General features: G+C 45.1%; 1 protein-coding gene across 1 annotated transcript in view; it reads left to right on the forward strand.

Annotated features, from left to right (window-relative positions):
* Positions 1-683: 683 nt before the first annotated feature.
* Positions 684-22,678, forward strand: part of carm1l (coactivator-associated arginine methyltransferase 1, like) — a 102,162-nt gene continuing 80,167 nt past the window's right edge. The window contains exon 1 of the mRNA XM_069927428.1: positions 684-1,061. Coding sequence (XP_069783529.1) covers positions 902-1,061 — 160 coding nt within the window. The 5' untranslated portion in view covers positions 684-901. The remainder of the gene's footprint in view (positions 1,062-22,678) is intronic.

The following is a 22,678-nucleotide window of genomic DNA, read 5'->3' on the forward strand; positions in this document are numbered from 1 at the left end:
AATCTCGAAAAGAAAAAGAATTGCACACTTAAAAAGTTTGTGCTGCTGATTTATGTGTTTATGTTGGTGATTAACTTTTAAGTTGAAATGAATACTGTATTCCTGTGTCATGCAGCTCGATTAAACATCTTAAGGAAAGACAATGTGGTGATAGGGTGCAAGTGATAAGATCGTGATGTATGGCGCGCTCTCCCCTGGCCACCGAGACAGAGGTGCACCAAAGAAGAGGTACAAGGACTGCCTAAAGAAATCTCTTGGTGCCTGCCACATTGACCACCGCCAGTGGGCTGATATCCCCTCAAACCGTGCATCTTGGCGCCTCACAGTTCCGCGGGCAGCAACCTCCTTTGAAGAAGTCCGCAGAGCCCACCTCATTGAGAAAAGACAAAGGAGGAAAAACCCAACACCCAACCCCAACCCACCAATTTTCCCTTGCAACCGCTGCAACCGTGTCTGCCTGTCCCGCATCGGACTTGTCAGCCACAAACGAGCCTGCAGCAGACGCGGACATACCCCTCCATAAATCTTCGTCCGCGAAGCCAAGCAAAAGAAAGAAAGAAACTCCTGACCACAAGAGGGAGTCGAAGATCCGGTTCGCTCCCAACAAAATGGCTGCACCACGAGGTCGTGAGTCATTCATAAACTATTGTTAATGGAAAAGAAAGAGTAACATCCCACACTTGTGATAACAAGCTTTACTCCCTTGCAGATCGAGGCGTTGCGTTCGCTGCGTCAGAGGGGACGCGTCCAGTGGCTGGAGCTGGTGATCGGGCCCGCGGCGCGTCAGTAGGAGGACTCCGCCAGCAGGGGACGGAACGGATCTCCACGGCAAGGCGGGCGAGTCAATCCCGCCCAGTCGCCGGGAGCCGCCTCGCTGCTTTTGTTTGTGCCCGGCCTGGTGATGGCCAGTTCGGCGCCACAGCAGCATGGGGTCTCGTTGTACTTCGTCAAGGAGGACCAGCTGGGAGGCGTTCAGTTTTCCAATTCGTTGCAGAGCAAAGGGCCGCTGAAACTGCTGGTGGAAGCAAAGGAAGGGGGAGCGGATCTGCGGGTGGTTGACGGTAAGTTCGCTCCCTGTGACCCCCCCACCCCCCCTCCCCAGCCCCCCTCCCCAGCCCCCGCAATTGGCCAGGCGAGTCTTCCCGGGCCGGCTGGAGGACACGCCAACATCGACCCTCTTGGAAACCTACTCGCTCCATTGAATGTGCATGTCGCCGGTGGGGTGGGGGTCGCCGCGAAGGTTAGAAAGTTCCCGGAGTCCAATAAGTACCTCTTATCAGCCGAATAACCCCCCCCCCCCAAAACAACCTCAATTGGTGGGATTCTTCCATACGCCCCCACCCCACCTCAATTGGTGGGATTCTTCCATACCCCCCCCCACCTCAATTGGTGGGATTCTTCCATACCCCCCCACCCCACCTCAATTGGTGGGATTCTTCCATACCCCCCCACCCCACCTCAATTGGTGGGATTCTTCCATACCCCCCCACCTCAATTGGTGGGATTCTTCCATACCCCCCCACCTCAATTGGTGGGATTCTTCCATACCCCCCCACCCCACCTCAATTGGTGGGATTCTTCCATACCCCACCACCTCAATTGGTGGGATTCTTCCATACCCCCCCACCCCACCTCAATTGGTGGGATTCTTCCATACCCCCCCACCCCACCTCAATTGGTGGGATTCTTCCATACCCCCCCACCTCAATTGGTGGGATTCTTCCATACCCCCCCACCCCACCTCAATTGGTGGGTTCTTCCATACCCCCCCACCCCACCTCAATTGGTGGGATTCTTCCATACCCCCCCACCCCACCTCAATTGGTGGGATTCTTCCATACACCCACCCCCACCCCACCTCAATTGGTGGGATTCTTCCATACACCCACCCCCACCCCACCTCAATTGGTGGGATTCTTCCATACACCCACCCCCACCCCACCTCAATTGGTGGGATTCTTCCATACCCCCCCACCCCACCTCAATTGGTGGGATTCTTCCATACCCCCCCACCCCACCTCAATTGGTGGGATTCTTCCATACCCCACCACCTCAATTGGTGGGATTCTTCCATACCCCACCACCTCAATTGGTGGGATTCTTCCATACCCCACCACCTCAATTGGTGGGATTCTTCCATACCCCACCACCTCAATTGGTGGGATTCTTCCATACCCCACCACCTCAATTGGTGGGATTCTTCCATACCCCACCACCTCAATTGGTGGGATTCTTCCATACCCCCCCCCACCCCACCTCAATTGGTGGGATTCTTCCATACCCCCTCACCCCACCTCAATTGGTGGGATTCTTCCATACCCCCCCACCCCACCTCAATTGGTGGGATTCTTCCATACACCCCCCCACCCCACCTCAATTGGTGGGACTCTTCCCAGCCCTAACTTCGGAACACTGAATCTTGCTCAGTTCGAGCCAGTCGCCTACCTTCCATCTGGCTCCACTCAATGAGCAGCAAGTCGTCTGCTGGGGGGCGTCAAGGGATTTCCCTGCATTAAAATGCCTAAAACAAACAAGCAGAGGGAAAAAGAGAATCCCGTGTTGTAGGGAGAGAAACACACACACACACGCTTTAATCAATGGGACATTCGGCAACATTGCCAGGCAACAAATCCCCTTCGCTGCCGCCTCCACCCACAACAATTGAGACAAAACCTTTGGCGGGGCAGCTGCAATCAGGACAAATCCTCAGCGAGAGGCTGTCATCGTGCAGCGAGACCCAAGGCAACTTCTGGGGTTCAGCACCTGTGGCCTCCGGAAGCTGCTGTCAGTGATTCCCTGCACTTCCAGCGATGGGGTAAATTTTGGGGAAATGTGCTCCTTAAAATGCTCACGTTAAAATTCCTGCAATAATGGCAATTATTAGAGGAAGTATTGATGGCCTATAGCATTACAGCTAAAGCAAGTTGCCATTTAATTTTTGTTTGATATGTTATAAACTGTATTTCAAAATTAATGGAGTGTACATTAAACATAATACAGCACAAACAGGCAGCTGAATAGGTACTTAATTAAAAAAAAACACTAAAATTGTATCTGCAATTTGAATTAAAAAGAGAATGATTACAAAAAATAAATAATAACTGTTTACAGTTATCCTTTTCTTTCTTTGGCTTGGCTTCGCGGACGAAGATTTATGGAGGGGGTAAAAAAAGTCCACGTCAGCTGCAGGCTCGTTTGTGGCTGACAAGTCCGATGCGGGACAGGCAGACACAGTTGCAGCGGTTGCAGGGGAAAATTGGTTGGTTGGGGTTGGGTGTTGGGTTTTTCCTCCTTTGCCTTTTGTCAGTGAGGTGGGCTCTGCGGTCTTCTTCAAAGGAGGTTGCTGCTCGCCAAACTGTGAGGCGCCAAGATGCACGGTTTGAGGCGATATCAGCCCACTGGCGGTGGTCAATGTGGCAGGCACCAAGAGATTTCTTTAGGCAGTCCTTGTACCTTTTCTTTGGTGCACCTCTGTCACGGTGGCCAGTGGAGAGCTCGCCATATAACACGATCTTGGGAAGGCGATGGTCCTTCATTCTGGAGACGTGACCCATCCAGCGCAGCTGGATCTTCAGCAGCGTGGACTCGATGCTGTCGACCTCTGCCATCTCGAGTACTTCGACGTTAGGGATGAAAGCGCTCCAATGGATGTTGAGGATGGAGCGGAGACAACGCTGGTGGAAGCGTTCTAGGAGCCGTAGGTGGTGCCGGTAGAGGACCCATGATTCGGAGCCGAACAGGAGTGTGGGTATGACAACGGCTCTGTATACGCTTATCTTTGTGAGGTTTTTCAGTTGGTTGTTTTTCCAGACTCTTTTGTGTAGTCTTCCAAAGGCGCTATTTGCCTTGGCGAGTCTGTTGTCTATCTCATTGTCGATCCTTGCATCTGATGAAATGGTGCAGCCGAGATAGGTAAACTGACCGTTTTGAGTTTTGTGTGCCCGATGGAGATGTGGGGGGGCTGGTAGTCATGGTGGGGAGCTGGCTGATGGAGGACCTCAGTTTTCTTCAGGCTGACTTCCAGGCCAAACATTTTGGCAGTTTCCGCAAAGCAGGACGTCAAGCGCTGAAGAGCTGGCTCTGAATGGGCAACTAAAGCGGCATCGTCTGCAAAGAGTAGTTCACGGACAAGTTTCTCTTGTGTCTTGGTGTGAGCTTGCAGGCGCCTCAGATTGAAGAGACTGCCATCCGTGCGGTACCGGATGTAAACAGCGTCTTCATTGTTGGGGTCTTTCATGGCTTGGTTCAGCATCATGCTGAAGAAGATTGAAAAGAGGGTTGGTGCGAGAACACAGCCTTGCTTCACGCCATTGTTAATGGAGAAGGGTTCAGAGAGCTCATTGCTGTATCTGACCCGACCTTGTTGGTTTTCGTGCAGTTGGATAATCATGTTGAGGAACTTTGGGGGACATCCGATGCGCTCTAGTATTTGCCAAAGCCCTTTCCTGCTCACGGTGTCGAAGGCTTTGGTGACGTCAACAAAGGTGATGTAGAGTCCTTTGTTTTGTTCTCTGCACTTTTCTTGGAGCTGTCTGAGGGCAAAGACCATGTCAGTCATTCCTCTGTTTGCGCGAAAGCCGCACTGTGATTCTAGGAGAATATTCTCGGTGACACTAGGTATTATTCTATTTAGTAGAATCCTAGCGAAGATTTTGCCTGCAATGGAGAGCAACATGATTCCCATGTAGTTTGAGCAGTCTGATTTCTCGCCTTTGTTTTTGTACAGTTATCCTAGTGCAATAAAAAAGGGTGACTTTGCAATCATGAAGATGGTCCTTTTGTAGTGTCAGTACATAACATGATTATTGAACTTGGGAAGGTTCATAAGACTGATAGCTGTTGCAAAGATACTGTTCTTGAACTTAGAGGTGGTGGTCTTCAGGCTTCTGTATCTTCTGCACGGGAAGTGTAGTAGTGAGAAGAGGCTGAGACCAGGGCTGACTTCTTGAGGCCATAGAGTCTGTGGTTTGCACGTTAATACCTGGCGCTCTTTAAGACGAATAATGCACTTCTATGTCATTGTCACCTTTGTCAATTGGAAAGAGATTAAATTTGAAAATGCACAGGAGGCCTTAACAGGATGCTGGTGAAACCCTAAAGGACAATAAAGTGATTCCAGAAATAGGAGGGGAAGAGACGATAAAAGGATTTTAAAAATGGAGACATTCCTAATCCAAGGTTATCAGAAGTCAGGATGAAAATAATTGATTATGTGGGTCCTGATGAGAGTTTGGACCTAGTAGGTAAGGTTTTATAGAGAGAAGAAGGAGGCAGGCCAGGAAGGAACTGCTAGAGATATAAAAAGATTTGAACAGCAGATGAAATTAGCAACAAGTGATATAACTGAATAGGACCAAAGGCAGAAACAGTGCCTTTGAATATCTTAAAGCTCTCCCAGATATGCTGCAGGAAGTATATGCCATTACATGGTGTGTTTTTTTTCCCTCCTTCTTTATCTCTGATATGGCAGAAAGTGAGGCATATTTGAAATTTTTGAGAATGTAACTTCACAAAAAGACAATCTTCCTAAGGATCTCAGAAGGTATCCAGTGTGGTTCCATCAAAAATTAGAGACCATGTTGGATTGGACAGGAATTTGCTTAGGAGACGAGAGACCGAGAATAGGAAAATTGGATATAAACCCACGTAATCAGTATTAATGAATGGAAGAATCGAAGACTTCAGTCAAGTTTTCTGATGACACCCAAATAAACGACAAGGTAAATAGGCTTCATGGGTACAGGAAGATACTGAGGAAAAATAAATGGAGAACTAGGATGGATGGCATTGTGGGATGCAGAAGGGGAGGAGGTAAGGAGGAAAAGTGGTAACTCACTCAAGAACATAAGAGTAAGTGACCACATACTTCCTCCTTACCTTAACAGAGTAGGTTATTCAGCCTCTCGTGTCTGGCCACTTGCAATAAAGGCCAGCATATTGTTTGCCTTTGAATTGTTTGCTGTACCTGTTATGTCATTATCAGTAATTCTTGTACATGGACACCCATGTCTAATTGAACAACACTCTTGGGTCTTTCATAATTGTAATGAATCGCATTTTCCAATTTTTAATCAAGTAGTTGACCTTGCATTTTTCTACATTTCCCATGTTCTTGTCCTTTAATGTGTTATGAAATTGTTGTTTTGCAGCAACATCACCAGTGCAAATTATTCTATAAACTACATTTCAAAATAATAAAATAGTGCAATAAAAAGTAAAGGAATGTCTGTAGATCATTGTTCATTCAGGAATCTGATGGCAGAGGTGAAGAAGTTGTTCTGGTGCCACTGAGTGCTCATCTTCAGGCTCCTGTACCTTTTTCCCGATGGAAGCAGATTGAAGAGGGCATGGCGTGAGTGCTGGTGCTCCTTGAGGAATGAGGCTATTTCCTTAAGACACCGTTCTTGTAGATGTCCTTGATGCTTGTGATGTCGAAGGCCGAATTCAAATTTGGGAGATTATTTAAGTATTACATGCACCAGGGCGAGGACTGCAGTCGTTCAAAATCTACATCAAAGACTTTGGTGGAGGGACACAAGTATAATATATCCAAGTTTGTTCATGATACAAAGCTGGGGTTGGTTGTCAGCTCGTGTTGCGGATTGAGAATTGTTTCAAGATCGAGCAAAAAACTTCTACGGGGCACTGTGGACACCATTCTGAATGGTTGCATCACTGTCTGGTATGGAGGTGCCAATGCTCGGGACAGGAAAAAAACCGTCAAAGGGTGTTAATTATATTAGTCATGCTTTATCTGTAAACTTGGAGTTTTAAAAAAACGGTGGCACGGTTAGCATTGCAGCTAGCGCACTGCTGTTACAGCGTTCGTGAATGGGGTTTGAATTTAAAGGAAGACGTGCTGAGAGCCTGACCAGGGCACTGGTGTGGAGGGGAGTCGGGTTGCACTGAGGACCTGACCGGGGCACTGGCATGGAGAGGAGTCAGGTTGCGCCGAGGACCTGACTGGGACACTGGCGTAGAGAGGAGTCGGGTTGCGCCGAGGACCTGATCGGGGCACTGGCATGGAGAGGAGTCGGGTTGCGCTGAGGACCTGACCGGGGCACTGGCGTGGAGAGGAGTCGTGTTGCGCTGAGGACCTGACCGGGGCACTGGCATGGAGAGGAGTTGTATCGCGCTGAGGACCTGACCGGGGCACTGGCGTGGAGAGGAGTCGGGTTGCACTGAGGACCTGACCGGGGCACTGGCATGGAGAGGAGTTGTATTGCGCTGAGGACCTGACCGGGGCACTGGCGTGGAGAGGAGTCGGGTTGCACTGGTTGCTTTGTATCATGAACAAACTTGGATATATTATACATGTCCCTCCACCAAAGTCTTTGATGTAGATTTTGAACGACTGCAGTCCTCGCACTGGTGCATGTAATACTTAAATAATCTCCCAAATTTGAAAATTATTACTTTATTCCTTTTTTCAAACAATTAGCCATTCTTTAATTCCGGCCAATATTACATCAATCTATCGTGTTCTAATTTTGTACATTGTGGTTTTTGGAACTTTTATTCGCACCACATTTACTGATTCCCACTATTTTGATATAAAATTTGTCAAACAAATATCCCTTTCATAATTCTGTATTGGCCATGCCCAATATTTACTAAATGCATTGTGACCAATTCCTTGATAAGAGATTCTAGCTTTTTTCAACTGCTTATTCTAGTTAACTGGTCTGTTTTCTCTCCTCTTTTGAAGAGCATGCTTATCATTTGGGCATAAGGTAGTTTGGAATATTTTCAAGTTGGTGAGAAGCCAGGAACTATGATGGGCCTAGATTTAATTAAGAATTCAATAAAAAAATAAAAGTGTGTAAAGTGCTAGCAGCATGTTTACCTTTTAAGTGAATGGGCAGGAATACATAGTATGTAAAACTGTATAAATCTCCATATGGATCATTGTATTTAGAGTGCTGGGTCTGACCATTACACCTTACAAGAGCTGAATGGATGTTGGAGAAAATGCAATTCAGAGTTCCCAGAATATTACCTATGCTAAAGAACTTAAATGAATATGTAAAGTTAGCACAGATCAGCCTCCACATTCCCTGATTCTGGATGATTTTAGGGCAATCTATTTGAAATAGTTAATGCAATTTAAAGAGTGAATGGAGAGAAATCAATTATTTGGCAACCAGGCCAAATGCCATAAATTTCAAGTTATTGACAGGCTGTTCAGCAATAGTGTCTGGAAGTATTTCTTCAGACAAAAATATCTGAACCGTTATCCCCATGCCCACCATGGGGCATGGAGACCAATTAAAATCTTCATTCTGTAGGTGGCTGTTTGGTTATGGAGTGGTGTTACAATTTATAAAATCTTTTAGATGAATCATAATCTAATTGAATACGGGAATAGTCTCTAATGGAGCTGAATGGCATTCTCTGGTTCCTTTATTATATTAGACACTTTGAACTTGTATCAACCTGCATGAACAATAAACAATTTAGTGCAACAGAGGTTGGTTTTCATTCATCAATCAAAATCTCAAGCGAGTGGTTACCTGTTTGTATGAAATTGATAACATCGGGTTCCTTAGCTGCAATTGTGTTTGCTGATAAAATCTGAGTGATTCCAACTACAGTAAAATTCCCATTATCCGGCACCTACGGGATTGTGTCTTGGTCAGACCCTCAGCGCAATCAGACTCGCATCCACGCATGTGTCCAGGTCAGACCCTTGGCACGTCATCCTCACTCTGAGAAACAGATTAATCTCTACATCAGTGCCCCGGTCAGGTCCTCGGCGCAACCCGACACCTCTCCACGCCAGTGTCCCGGTTAGGTCCTCGGTGCAACCCAACTCCTCTCCACGCCAGTGCCCCGGTCAGGTCCTCGGCGCAACCCGACTCCCCTCCACGCCAGTGCTCTGGTCAGGCTCTCAGCATGTCTTCCTTTAAATTCAAGCCCCATTCACGAACGCTGTAACAGCAATGTGCTAGCTGCAATGCTAACCATGCCACAATTTTTTTTAAAACTCCAAGTTTACAGATAAAGCATGACTAATATAATTAATATACAAATAAAGATAAAGACTCTTACCAGGCAAGGACAGGGAGACACTTTGGAAGAGTCCCCCATTGACAAGAGGCATCGGCCAGCTCCTCATCCTGGGTGCTGCCATTTTACTCAAACACAACTTTATTGAAGCTTTATTCAATCTGTTGCTGTGTGTGGGGAACTACTGGGGCACTGCTGGCTGAATGTTTGCTCCCAAGGGGTTGTCTGTTGCTTTGGACAACGTTTACTTTTACAATTTTAAGACTTTTATTTAAAACTTTATTTATTCTTATTTGCTTAATATCTATTTATTTATTTATTTATCTATTTCTTTCTTTTTTAACCAGCTGTTTGAGTTTCTGTTTGATTGAATGCCAGATAATTGGAATTTTACTGTATTTTAATAGAATTCAAACCACCCAGAATTTACACATTGAAAGTATGTTTGCACCACAGATGGCCTTCCTTTTTACTCAATTAAAATATTTTTTTATTCCATTCTCTGACATTTGTTCATCTGGTTTAAATTTCCACTATTCTCCTTAGTTAATCCCTGCAATAATGAGCTGCACAATTTTTCCATTGAGTCAAAGATTTTGTTTTCTGAATTACTTGAGCTATTGTCACCAGTATTTTTATAAAGCTTAGCTGTAGAATCCCTCTCCTGCCACAAGTGGCTTTTCTCTAACTATCCTCTTGAAGCTTTACTTTTTTAGAAGTTTGGATTAGTTTTGCAGGAGTCTCATTCTCTTCTTCTTACTTCATTTACTGGTGTTCACTGTGAGTCTCTCTCACCTACCAACTCCTCCCCCTCTCCTCTTCAAGACTGCCTGTCTTTTTTCTCCTTTCTTTGTCCTAAAGCAGGGTCTTGACACAAAATATCAACTGTCCACTACCCTCCACAAGTGCTGCCTAGCTCACTGAGTTCCTCCACCAGTTTCTATTTTGCTTTAGTATCTGCTGCCTTGTTTCACTTCCTCATTTATTTGTACCACCTCCTGATCCACCCATTTTACTTTTTGAGTGTTAATTTACTACTCCACAGTTAACTGCAATTGGAAAACACAAGGTGAGACTAAAGCAGAAAATGTGCTGTGGCCAAGTGGCATCTGCAGAGAGAGAAGCTTTCACATAATCAATCAGGACCCTTCTGATGGAAGCTCATCGACCTGAAATTCTCTTTCTCTCTCCACAGATGCTCGATCTGATTTTTTTTTTAAAAATTCTGTGCTAGATCTGATTTTTTTTTTAATTTCTGATTGTCAAAAATACATAGGCTTTTTTGAAAAGTGAAATTAGAGTGTTTTTAAGTGTCTTTCTCTTTTTAAATTGTGCATCAAATAAAATCATTCATATTTCATTCAAAGTGGCTGAGACTCTCATGCATAAACACATATTTGCTGACAGATACCATATTTCTGCTTTTACAGTAATAATTGTTCAGGGCAGAATGTGTATGGGCTTTTGTGATTTTTGAGAAATCATTTTCACGATTCCACTATCTGACTTTTAAACAGACAAGTATCCTCTCTGGCTTAGTGACCACTCTTACCTTTGAGTCAGAAGGTTATGATCTCTCTAGAGAGTAGCACAAACCCAAGCTGGGATTTCTATACAATATAAGGGCATGCTGCATGTTAGAAATGTTTTTCAGATGATATATTAAGCGAAACATGGGTTGTAGGACCATGTAGATGGCTCAAAGGAGTCTTGTGTAAAGACAATGTAGCGCTCTGAAAGCCCAAAACACCGGTTACTATGCTAGAAATACTTGAATTTTTATTGTTCTGTGCCAAGAGACAGTAAAAAGCTCAACCCATGCATAAATACAACAGGGTACAGTGCAGCCATTCTTAATGGTGACCCTACACCAGGCACCACCACCCCCGCCGGGGTAGCTGCAGCACAATTAAGTAAAAGCCTTGTTTTCTCTTCACCTTGTGTATCATAAATATTTGTTTTTTTTTAATGTAATCAGTAGAGAAGAAGCCGAAACTTGACTGTTTATGGGAAGGGGGCCCATAAACTTTGAGCAGAATTTTAAGAAGGCCATAGCTTAAAAAAAATGGTTAGGAATGACTGATTTAGTGTTCCTCGGACAAAAATTGGTTTCAAGCTCGTGTATCATCGAGATCCAGCTCCAACTGTAGTTGGCCTCATCAGATCAATGATGAGTTGTGCTACTGAGAAGAAGTGGAAAACCTCGTAAAATGGTGTGAGTTACAACCCGAGTCTCAACGTGAACAAGTCGAAAGACAATATCATGGACTTCAGGAGAACAAGGAATGACCACTCTCCACATCAATACACATCAATAACTGTAGTTGTGAGAGTGGAGAGCACCAGGTTTCTTGGAGTTCACTTGTGACCTATCGTGGACACACATCTCTTCACTTGTCTGGAAGGTGCAACAGTAACTGCACTTCCTGAGAAAACTGAAATGGGCAATCTTGTATAGGAGACTTTTCGAGAGAGTCCTGGCCGGCTGCATCAGAGTATGGTATGAATGCTGCAAAGAAATGGATCCGAGGTTAATCCACAGGACCATAAGAGTGGCAGAGATGATGACTGGAGTCTCCCTTTTTCCCTCCCCACCCCACCCATTGATGTGATCTACCGGGATCATTGTCTGAAGAGGGCACATACACATCTTTCAGCTGCTACCAGTGGGAAAGAGATAAAGGAGATTCAGAGCCAGCACCGCCAAGCTGAGGAACAGCTTGTTCCCATGGGCAGTGAAGTATAGAGGAAGTCGATGATGAGGAGAATGGTCTGCGTGAAGGTCTGAACTATATTCACATCTCTCTCAAAATAATTTGATTATAGCTTTCATTTTTTGAGACAAAAAGAGTTGCAAATGCTTAAATAAAGCAGAATATCGAAATATATTCAAATAGAAGACTGTAGTGGTCTGGTCCAGCCCCATACACAAGGGGCCGAATTGCCACAGCACGCAGCCTACACTCAATGGCGCAGAGACTGCCTCCTCACTGAGGAGAAGTGCCAGGGTTAAAGAGCGGTCTGTGGGGAGCCAGTGCCGCTCCTGAGATTGTGCGCTGATGTCACTCCCGTGATCCAGCACGGCGGGTGGGGGTTTTGCAGGATTGCTTTTGGAGTACGGTTTGTTTGAATAAACAGTCAGTTACTGGTTCACTCGGCTTGATGCAGACATGTTCCTTTCTTTTCACAGCGCCACTGTATCGTGCGCGCTATAGTGGTAACTCCACATAGGTTTCAATGGTTTGAGACATACTGAGCACGCAGCAGCATGGACCCTACCGGCTTTTCATCGGCTCCTGAAGCTGCCGGCGATGAACCTGCTGCAGACGTGGCCATTTCTGCTCCCGCCCCGGCAATGGTGAATGCCGTGGGCTTCCACTTGCTGCCATTTCTGGCCAACCAGCCATACAGTTGGCTGCAACTAGCTGAGGCACAGTTCGTGTTAAGAGGCATAACGGTTGAAGACACTAAATTCTGGCACATTAACACCCCGGATCCAGTGACAGCAGCAAGTATCAGCTCTTTTGTGAACCACCCGAGCATGGAAAGCAAGTATATCCTCTTTCGCCAGTTCTTACTTGACACTTTCAAACTCAGCCGGGACAAACAGGGCCTAGGGGACCGCAACCCCTCTGACCTGATGGAGGTGCTAACGGCGTTAGCAGACAGACACACCAAGTGTTTCACGTTTGAAGCCCTATTCTCGTTGAAGTTGCTAGTCCATGTTTCCTCAGCCATCTCCAATATGGACTTTGCTCACCCGCACCTCATGGCCAAGGAAGCAGACCAACTTTCAGAACCCCCTCAGTCAAACTCAATCCATGTCCAGCCTATTTGTGCAGTGGGTGTTACCACACCAGCATGAACTTCTCCGTCACCTTCTTGACAACCGTATCGACACAGTGCAGCGACAGTCCCGATAAGGCTTATGGTTACTGCTACTACCACCATTGATGGGGCCATAATGCCCAACATTACATCCCACCCTGTAAGTTCCCCGGATCCACATCTGGCCGGACGCTGAGAAATGATCAAGCTAGCCATTGTTAGTGTCCTCGGCGATTGGTACCAGTAAAGGCCTCCTTTACCTAAGAGACCTGAAGACTAGACGACTTTTCCTCATGGACACTGGTGCTGAGATCAGCCTCATACCGCCCACAGTCTTTGAGCAGAGAAACAAACTCTAAGGTTTCCCCTTTCAGGCAGCCAATGGTTCTATGATCCCCAGCTACAGAACTCGACTTGTGACCATCCACACCAATGACACAATTTTGCAATGGGAGTGCCCAGTTGCCTCCATGGGTCAGGCCTTCCAAGGTGCAGACCTTCTGCGGGCCAATGAACTGCTGGTGGATTTGACCAGGTGCCGCCTAGTGAATGCAGCAACCTTCCAGGTTTTTTCCCTCAACAAAATTTTCAGCCGATGGGAGTCCATGCTTCCAACTGGAATGTGTACACCTTCCTTCTGGCTGATTTCGCATCGCTGCTAGCCCCGAATTTCCACGACGTGGAACCTGCACACGGTGTGCAGCTCTTCATTGAGATCACTGGACCACCAGTTTACACAAGGGCAAGACCACTTCCTCAGGATAAGCTCCTCCTGGCCAAAACCGAATTTGCAACCATAGATGAGTTGGATATTGTCTGCCGCTTGAATGTCCCTTGCCCCCCCCCCCCACCCCACATATGGCCCCCAAGAACTCTGGAGGGTGGTGCTCGTGCAGAGACTACAGGTGGTTAAATGACGCAACAGTGCCAGACAGGTATCCAATACCACGTGCAAGTTTTCACTGCTCGACTCCAGGGAACTCTGATCTTTTCTAAAGTCGATTTGGTTAAAGGATATCATCAGATCCCAGTGCACCCCGATGACATACCAAAGACTGCCGTCATTACTCCGTTCCGACTTTTCAAATTCATGCACATGCCTTTTTGGCCTAAAAAATGCACCCCAGATGTTCCAGCGCCTTATGGACACAGTGACTCAGGACCTGGACGGAATACTCGTCTATCAAGATGATATTCTCATCGTCAGCCCCAACGCAGGAACACATAAGGAGCACCTGCGGCAACTCTTCGCCGAGCTTCAGGCTCATGGGTTAACAATCAACCTGGCTAAATGCCAGTTTGGTCTGGACACCATCAATTTCCTGGGACATTGTATCACCAGCACAGAAGGCATGCCACTGCCCGACAAGGTAGAGGCCATTCGCAGTTTTCCCAATCCAACCTCTCTCAAGGGACTGCAGGAATTTGTAGGGATGGTGAACTTTTACCTTTGTTTCCTCCCAGGAGCAGCAGCCATCATGCAAACACTAGTCGACCTCATCAAAAAGGGCGAGAAAACTCTCACCTGGTCCACTGACCTACTCCAAGCCTTTGACACAACCAAAACAGCACTATCTGAAGCCACTTTCATGGTCCATCCAAACCCAGACTCCCCTTTGTCACTGATGAAGGACGCCTCTGAGAGAGTGGATGGTGCAGTACTGCAGCAGTGGGTCAATCAACAATGGAAGCCACTTGCTTTTTTCAGCAAGCACCCGAGGTCACCAGAAATTAAGTACAACGCTTTTGATTGGCCATACACCATTTTAGGTTCATCCTAGAAGGCCGGGTATTCACAGCACACAGACCACTGGACCACCAGTGCAAGCGCTGGGGAAGATCTTGGACCCATAGTTGGTCAGAGAGCAATGCCACCTTTCCTATATCTCAGAATTTACTACAGATATCCAACACGTCGCAGGGACATCCAATGTGGTAGCAGACGCACTCTCACGCCCAGCAGTCTCTGAGGTTTTGGGTGGTATTGACATGGCCCAACTCGCCAGGGACCAGACCAAGGATGCAGGACTGCAGGTACAGGAGTTCTCCCTAGAACCAGGAAGTTTACTACTCCTTTGCGATATGCCCACTGGCCGCCTGAGGCCCATCCTTCCCCCTGTTTGGAGATGCCAGGTGTTCAATCAAGTGCATGGACTTTCACACCACTCCATCAGATCAATGGTTGTCCTTGTCTCCGATCGCTTCGCATGGCATGAATTACCCTGTGAAGTCTCTCTCTGGGTCAGGGGTGTCAAACTCAAATTCACGAAGGGCCAAAATTAAAAACTTGGACTAAGTCGAGGGCCGAACTAAATATTTATTGAAAATTTTCAACAACATCTGCATGTTTTCTCTTCTTTCAACATATGTCATGTTAAACTTTTTCTTATTAAAATAAATGTTTAATAATAGTTTTGGATAAACTCTTTCCAGAAGCATTAACAAATGAGAAGTAAAATATTCAATAAATAATATTTCTCCATAGAGGATAAATCATTATCCAACTGCGCTGGGCAGGTCACGTCAGAATGGAGGTCCATCGCCTTCCCAAGATCGTGTTATATGGTGAGCTCTCCACTGGCCACCGTGACAGAGGTGCACCAAAGAAGAGGTACAAGGACTGCCTAAAGAAATCACTTGGAGCCTGCCCCATTGACCACCGCCAGTGGGCTGATCTCGCCTCAAACCGTGCATCTTGGCGCCTCACAGTTCGGCGCGCAGCAACCTCCTTTGAAGAAGACCGCAGAGCCCACCTCACTGACAAAAGACAAAGGAGGAAAAACCCAACACCCCACCCCAACCAACCAATTTTCCCCTGCAACCGTGTCTGCCTGTCCTGCATCGGACTTGTCAGCCACAAACGAGCCTGCAGCTGACGTGGACATTTACTCCTCCATAAATCTTCGTCCGCGAAGCCAAGCCAAAGAAAAAAAAAGTGTGCTGTCGAATAGTAAAATCTGAGGGCTATTGAGAATGTGGGAGAATAACATGATTCCTGAAACAATCAAATGGGTGACTGATTGTGGGCATGAACTCTAGCAGGGTTATTTGCCATGCCCTTTTTCCATTGGTACAGATATCCTTTGATTTACACACTTTTCAAGTTTTATGCCTAATGAGCTTATATCCAGGTGCAGGACCATTTTAAACCAGGAATATATTTATCACTGTGACATGAAACTATTGGAAGATCGTTTTATACTTACTCAGGCCTGTGTGCGGGAGGGCGGGGTTTGCGGGCGATCGGGTAGGACAACGACAGTGCGGGGGCATCGGCTCTCGCTGCAGGGCAGCATCTCGGCGGATCAGCGGCCCCGTCACCGTGAGTCGCGGGTCAGCCTGCGGCAGGGAGGGAGAGTGGGCAACGGTCCTGGCGAGGTCAGGCCCATGGCCTCCGGTTCCGGGCGCTGGGAAGCGACCTTGGCTTCCCCTGACACCGGCCAGGCCCCAAAACCAGAGTCCCCGGTGAGACCCTGCAACGTAAACAGAGGAGGTGGGGGCGAATAGCGGGCTGACGCCAATGCATTCTGGGATTTGTTGTATTACTGTGCATGCGCTATACTGGCGCGGCGGCCAGCGGGCCACCTCTAATACATTTTTGAAATGATCTTGTGGGCCAAATATAATTATATCGCAGGCCAAATTTGGCCCGCGGGCCAGAGTTTGACATGTATGCTCTGGGTGAAAACTGGCATACAATATCAACAGGCCAAAATCCAATGATACGCCAAGGCACTGTTACAACCTTTCCCACCTACAGAAAACCAATTCCACCGTATCCACGCGGACGTCGTAGGACCACTGCCAATCAGCCAAGGGATGAGGCACCTGTTCAATGTGGTCGACTGTTTCACACGCTGGCCAGAGGCAGTCCCTATGCCAGCTTGCGACAGCGACTTGCGTGCGAGCATTCATGTTGCAATGGATTGCTCGTTTCGGCGTCCACTCACATATTACCTCCAACCGAGGAGCTCAGTTCATCTCCCTGTATCAAAATTCTGTGGTAGCTATTTACACCACATGACTGCCTACCACCCCCAAGCAAATGGACTGGTGAAGCGCTTTCACCGCTACTTGAAAGCGTCTCTGAAAGCTCGACTCCAGGGCCCGAACTGGATGGATGAAATCCCATGGGTCCTGCTCGGTATCTGCATAGCACCCAAAGAAGGCCTCCCCTCTTCGTCGGCTGAGATAGTCTAAGAGACACTGCTCACCATTCTAGGTGACCTCCATTTCAGCTCCACTGAAGTTCAACCCAATACCATGGACGTCCTGCAGCGTTTAATGGACAACGCAGCCAACCCACACCCACTCCCTACTACCACATATGTCACGCCACCCTGCCACACCCTAGAAGATTTGAAAACTCTGGATTTTGTATTCATCAGGAGGGGTCAGCCAGGAACCCCCCTTTATAATGCCTTGACAATGGATCTTTTAAAGTGCTTAAAAGGGATGGGGTGGTTTTTACTCTGGATGTTGGGAGTAGACAGGACATGTTCATTATGGCCCACTTAGATGGCATGGAACCTTTCCCTGCTCCTCAGTTGCAGCAATGTGGCCACCCTTCTAAGGACTCTAAAACAAAGACTGTGAGAACTGTTTGCGATTCTGAGGTGGGGTGGGGGAGTGTGGTGTATCTGTCTGACTGGGCCCCATACACGAGGGGCCGAATCATCACAGCAATGCAGCCTACAAACAACGGCACAGAGACTGCCTCCTCACTGAGGAGAAACGCCAAGGTTAAAGAGCGGAATGTGGAGAGCGAGTGCTACTTCTAAGTCTGTGCGCTGACATCCCGTGAGTCAGCGCGGCGGTTGGGGGTTTTGCCGCATTGCTTTTGTAGCGCGGTTTTTTTGAATAAACAGTCAGCTACTGGTTCACTCAGCTCAGAGCAAACGTGTTCATTTCTTTTTGCAGCGCCACTGTATCGTGGGCAACAAGACAACTTATTTTGATGCTGCTATGGCCACGGGAATCATGGTGGACATGATGAAATAATCACACGGCATTTTTAGAGTGAATCAAACTGATTTACTCTTCATAACATGCACAACCTTTTAAAAGCCAGATCACGTGCTTGACACGTGCTGATGTCATCACACACTGACGTCATTGTGCCTTCTGGGAGTTGTAGTGCTGCCATAGTGCCACTATACTGCACCATTTTCTGGGTTGCGATTATATTTAGCATGTTGGATGAGCTCTTTAGGGAATTTCTTTGTATATACCCTGAGCTTTAGATTGAAAAATTGCAAATGTCATTCTATTATTTTAAAAAGGGAGGAAGCAAGAAATATCTAACAATCATCTTTAGTTATGCAGAACTTGAATCCATCAGCAAAGACCAATCGACAGAGAATTTGGATAGGTATCAGCTGATAAAGAGAGCTGGTAGATTATTTATTTGATGCCAAAGTGGATAATCTCCCTAGTTTATCATTTTAAGCAATAGGATTAAATTATTGGCAGGAGTTCTGTATTTATCCATGAAAGGGTTTTTTTCTTTTTCCACCCCCCCCCCCCCCCCCCCGAACAAACCTGGTCATCCTGCATGTTTGCCTGAAGCAATCCAGAATTTGCACTCCCTCTTGGCCGGGAGAAGGCAAAGACTGGTGGAACACTGTTAAAGAATGATTGACCTTACAAGAAACGATACCTGTCACAAACTTTCATTTAGTTTGAATGAAAGGTCTAAGAAATTATTTTGGAATACAATTCACATCTATCAGTATAAATTTGAAATAGAGTTGATCATGTTACTCTAATGGTAACTGAAAGATGAGGTGAGACGTTATTGTCATATAAATAAGTACAGACGGACCAAAATATATCTTGCTGTAGCCACACAGGTACATAAGATGCACATATACAATGGTGTAGATGACACTTTCCAAGTTCTAGTATTTCTCAATTTCAAAACATGTCATCTTTAAAGAAACGAGAGCGACGATATTTCTGAATTACTATCTTATTAGTCCAATAAACCAAACTTTGTAGATGCAGCTTTAAGTAGCTTTAATTTGTTGATAAAACGGATAAACATTTTGCATAACTTTGCATTGAGATTTTTAGAATGATGAATAAGCAAAGCGTAATGTATAATGATATAACGATATTCAACTTTAAGCAGATAGAAGAAGAAATAGACAAAATTAAGAATTCAAAGAAAAGCATCTCGAGCTTACATTCCCTTCATAATTCTTCGAAGAATGAAATGCAAGCTCTTGGTCCGCTTGAATAGTCACTATGGTAACACTACAAACTATACTTAAAGGGATAGGCACAAAATTAAAGGTTACAACCTTAACAAATGGTATATGTTAAATTATCACAATATGCCAAGACAAAATAAAACCTCCTTTTTTCCAAAAATAAACTTAATTCACAATAAAATTATAAAAGAAAACTATGCAAAGTCTTTTCACATCGTTGGTATCTCATACATGCATTCCATTTCTGTATATTGTTATTTTCATTCTCAAATTTGCTACGTCACACAATTGCCACTCTTGTGTCCTCTGTATTTATTCTCCATCCATGGTTTGAGGGGTTTCCCTCTGGTCTCAAAAGAAATATAAAGAGATCAATAAATATTCACAGTTATAGTTCGTGTGAGATAATATGAGATGTTTCATTGGTGTATTCAGATGTTTTGGAGATCTTGGAGAAGTTACAAGATGATACAATAAGAGATGGGAGGAAAAATGGGCTATTGAGCCCATTGAGTCTGCCCTGCCATTTAATCACGAGCTGATCCATTTTCCCATAACCCTACTGCTTAGCCTTCTCCCCAAAACCTTTGATGCCCTGGCTAATCAAGAACCTATCACCATTCCTGAAGTTGTGCCCTCTTGTCCTAGACTCTCCCACCTTTCTACATCTACTCTGTCCATGTCTTTCAATGTTCAAAATGTATTAATCAGATCCCCCTCATTCTCCCGAATTCCAACAAGTATACGCCAAGAGTTGTCAAATGCTCCTCATATGATAACCCTTTCATACCCAGAATCATCCATGTGAACCTCCTCTGAACTCTTCCCAATGTCAGCACATCTTTTTTTTTAAAATGGAGAGTCCAAAACTGCTCACAATTCTCCAAGTGTTGCATTACCAGTGCCATATAAAATCCCAACGTTGCATCCCTGCTCTTGTATTCAAGAGGTTCAGGTCATGATGACTATCGGGGGGAAAAAATATTCATGAACCTAGATGTGCTGGACTTCTGAACAGCTATTGCAGTAAGGCAGCACCCTTTGGATATAATGATAAATTATTGACAATTTGTGAGGTTGTTCAATTGGTAACAATTAGCTAACTTAGAAAGCTCGGTCTATGTTACAGCCCCCTCAGACTATTATATTCATACAACACCGAACCAAGCCCTCCAGCACACTTCATGCTGACCCATTGGTACCAATCCCATTTTTCAACACTTGACCTGTAACCTCCATGTCTTAGTTATTGAATTGTTTGTCTTGATATTTAAATATTATTAGAATTACTATCTTCACAATCTCTCAGGCAATACATTTCAGATGGGTCAAAAATTTCTTCCTCAAATATCCTCTAAATTTACTTTTACCTTAAATTGATGCTTTCAGATGTTATATACCTCCAATAAGAGGAAAGGTTTTGTGACTTTTTACCCAATCAATGCCCCTCCTAATTTTTAAAAAACATGTACCTCTAATCAGGTCTGCTCCAATGAAATAAACTCAGCCTATCCAGTCCTAACTCATAACTGAAACATTCCATGCCAGACATCACCCTGGTGGATCTACACCTTCTCCTTCCTATGATGTTATGATGGCCACTGCACGACACTCGTGTTTTGTATAGTTGTAGCTCTTGTATTCCTTGAAGTCAAGCACCCCTGATATATCCTCGACCATTTATTAGCCTGTTATCTTTTAACTTTATTTTATTTATATAGCACATTTAAAACAATTCACATTGACTAAAGTGCTGTACAGACTATACATTACATTTTAATTTAAGCAGCTATTAAAGCACAGTATAAAATGGGTACCCAAGTTTTAAAATTGTACAAACAATTGACAATCACTTCAAAATGCTAGCGAGTAAAAATACAATTTCAGCCTGCATTTAAGAGTTAAAGGAAGGGGCTGATTTAATGGAGGGAGGAATGTTGTTCCACAGTTTGGGGGCTGCAATAGCAAAGGCATGGTCTCCCCTGAGTTTGTGATTTGAATGCGGAACAACCAAGGGCCCTAAATTGGCCGGTCTTGATGTGGAGTAGGGGATTAGGAGATTGGTGATGTAGGAGGGGGCTAGTCCATTAGTGGCTTTGTAAACAATCTGGAGAACTTTAAAATCTATTCTGAGCTGTACTGGCAACCAGTGAAGGAAGGTGAGAATCTTTGGATTTCTACACCAAGGTTTCTCTGTTTTTCAATTTCCCCTCTGTATATTTCCTAGTCTTTTTTAATCCTGTGAAGTGCGTGACCTCACACTTATCACAATTATATTCTATCTGCCTTTGCTTTGCCCAAATTACCAACTTCCCAGTGAGGTGCAATATTACAGTGAGAAAGATTCTTATTCGATAGCTAATTATGATTAGATAATGATTATTATTAGCAAGTTGGAATAATGACACAGTCTTGCTTGATCACATTCTATCTGGGATTGGGTATGTGGTGGACCCATTAGTTCAGATCAAGGTTTGCGTGCCATTACGACATGCAGTCGTAAAATTGAGTAAAACATTGGCAAATTTGAGAAAGCTTCTTCTTTGTCCCTCTCATATCATAAGAGTTGAAAGCTTTTAATGGATTGAGAAAGTTCATGTTTACAAGTTAATGTTGCTCCTTGCATTTTCCCTGAGAGTTGTCATGCAATGAAAATTGTTTATATTGCACCTCTTGAATATAGAATCAGTTGTTTGGTCTCTGGAAGGAAGTGGTTAAGGAGGATCCTGATGATGACTTTCCCTGAGGCAGGTAGCGAGGGTCCCCTCTTGTTCTGAAACTAGATTTGTCTCCTTTATTGTTCACCTGTACCATTGATAAGAGCTAGGCATGATGTTATGGAGCTACACTGACTACAATACAGAAACAAACCATTCAGTTCGATACATGTAGTGTTTTGTACGTGATTGCTCTTAATCTGATCTTTTCTTTCTTGCATGTTCGTTTGGGCTGTTTTCAGACCATGCAAATCAATGTTTGCAAAACTAAGGAACTGATTGTGAACTTATGAGGGGGGAATCAGAAGAACATGAACCAGTTCTCATCCATGGGTGAGCTGTGGAAAAGGTTAAGAACTTCAAATTCCTGGGTGTCAATATCTCTGAAGATCCATCCTGGGGCCTCCATGTTGATGCAATCATGAAGAGTCACCAACAGCTGTACTTTGTGAGGAGTTTGAGGAGATTTGATATGGTATGAAGATGCCATTGCACAGAATAGGAAAAGACTATGAACAGAGATTTGTGAACTCAGCCATTGCCATCGTGGGCATCGTTCTTCATTCCAATAAGGACCATCTACAAGAGGTGGTGCCTTAAGAAAGCAGCATCTCTCCTCAAAAGATGCTCCCAATCTAGGCCATGCCCTCTTCTCGCTGCTACCATGAGGAAGGAGATTGGGAGGATTCTAAAAACGAACACCAACGGTACAAAAATAGCTTCCTCCCCTCTGCCATCAGATTTCTGAATGGACAATGAACCGCAGACATTATCTCACTTTCTCTTATTTTAAAAAATATAATTTATAGCCATATTTGCACCTGGAGTGCTGCAGCAAAACAACACGTGTCATGACACATTCAGGATAATATTTTTGGATTCTGATGCATTTAGATGCTGTAACCCATA

The sequence above is a fragment of the Narcine bancroftii genome, chromosome 1, assembly GCF_036971445.1.
Source record: "Narcine bancroftii isolate sNarBan1 chromosome 1, sNarBan1.hap1, whole genome shotgun sequence".
NCBI lineage: Eukaryota > Metazoa > Chordata > Chondrichthyes > Torpediniformes > Narcinidae > Narcine > Narcine bancroftii.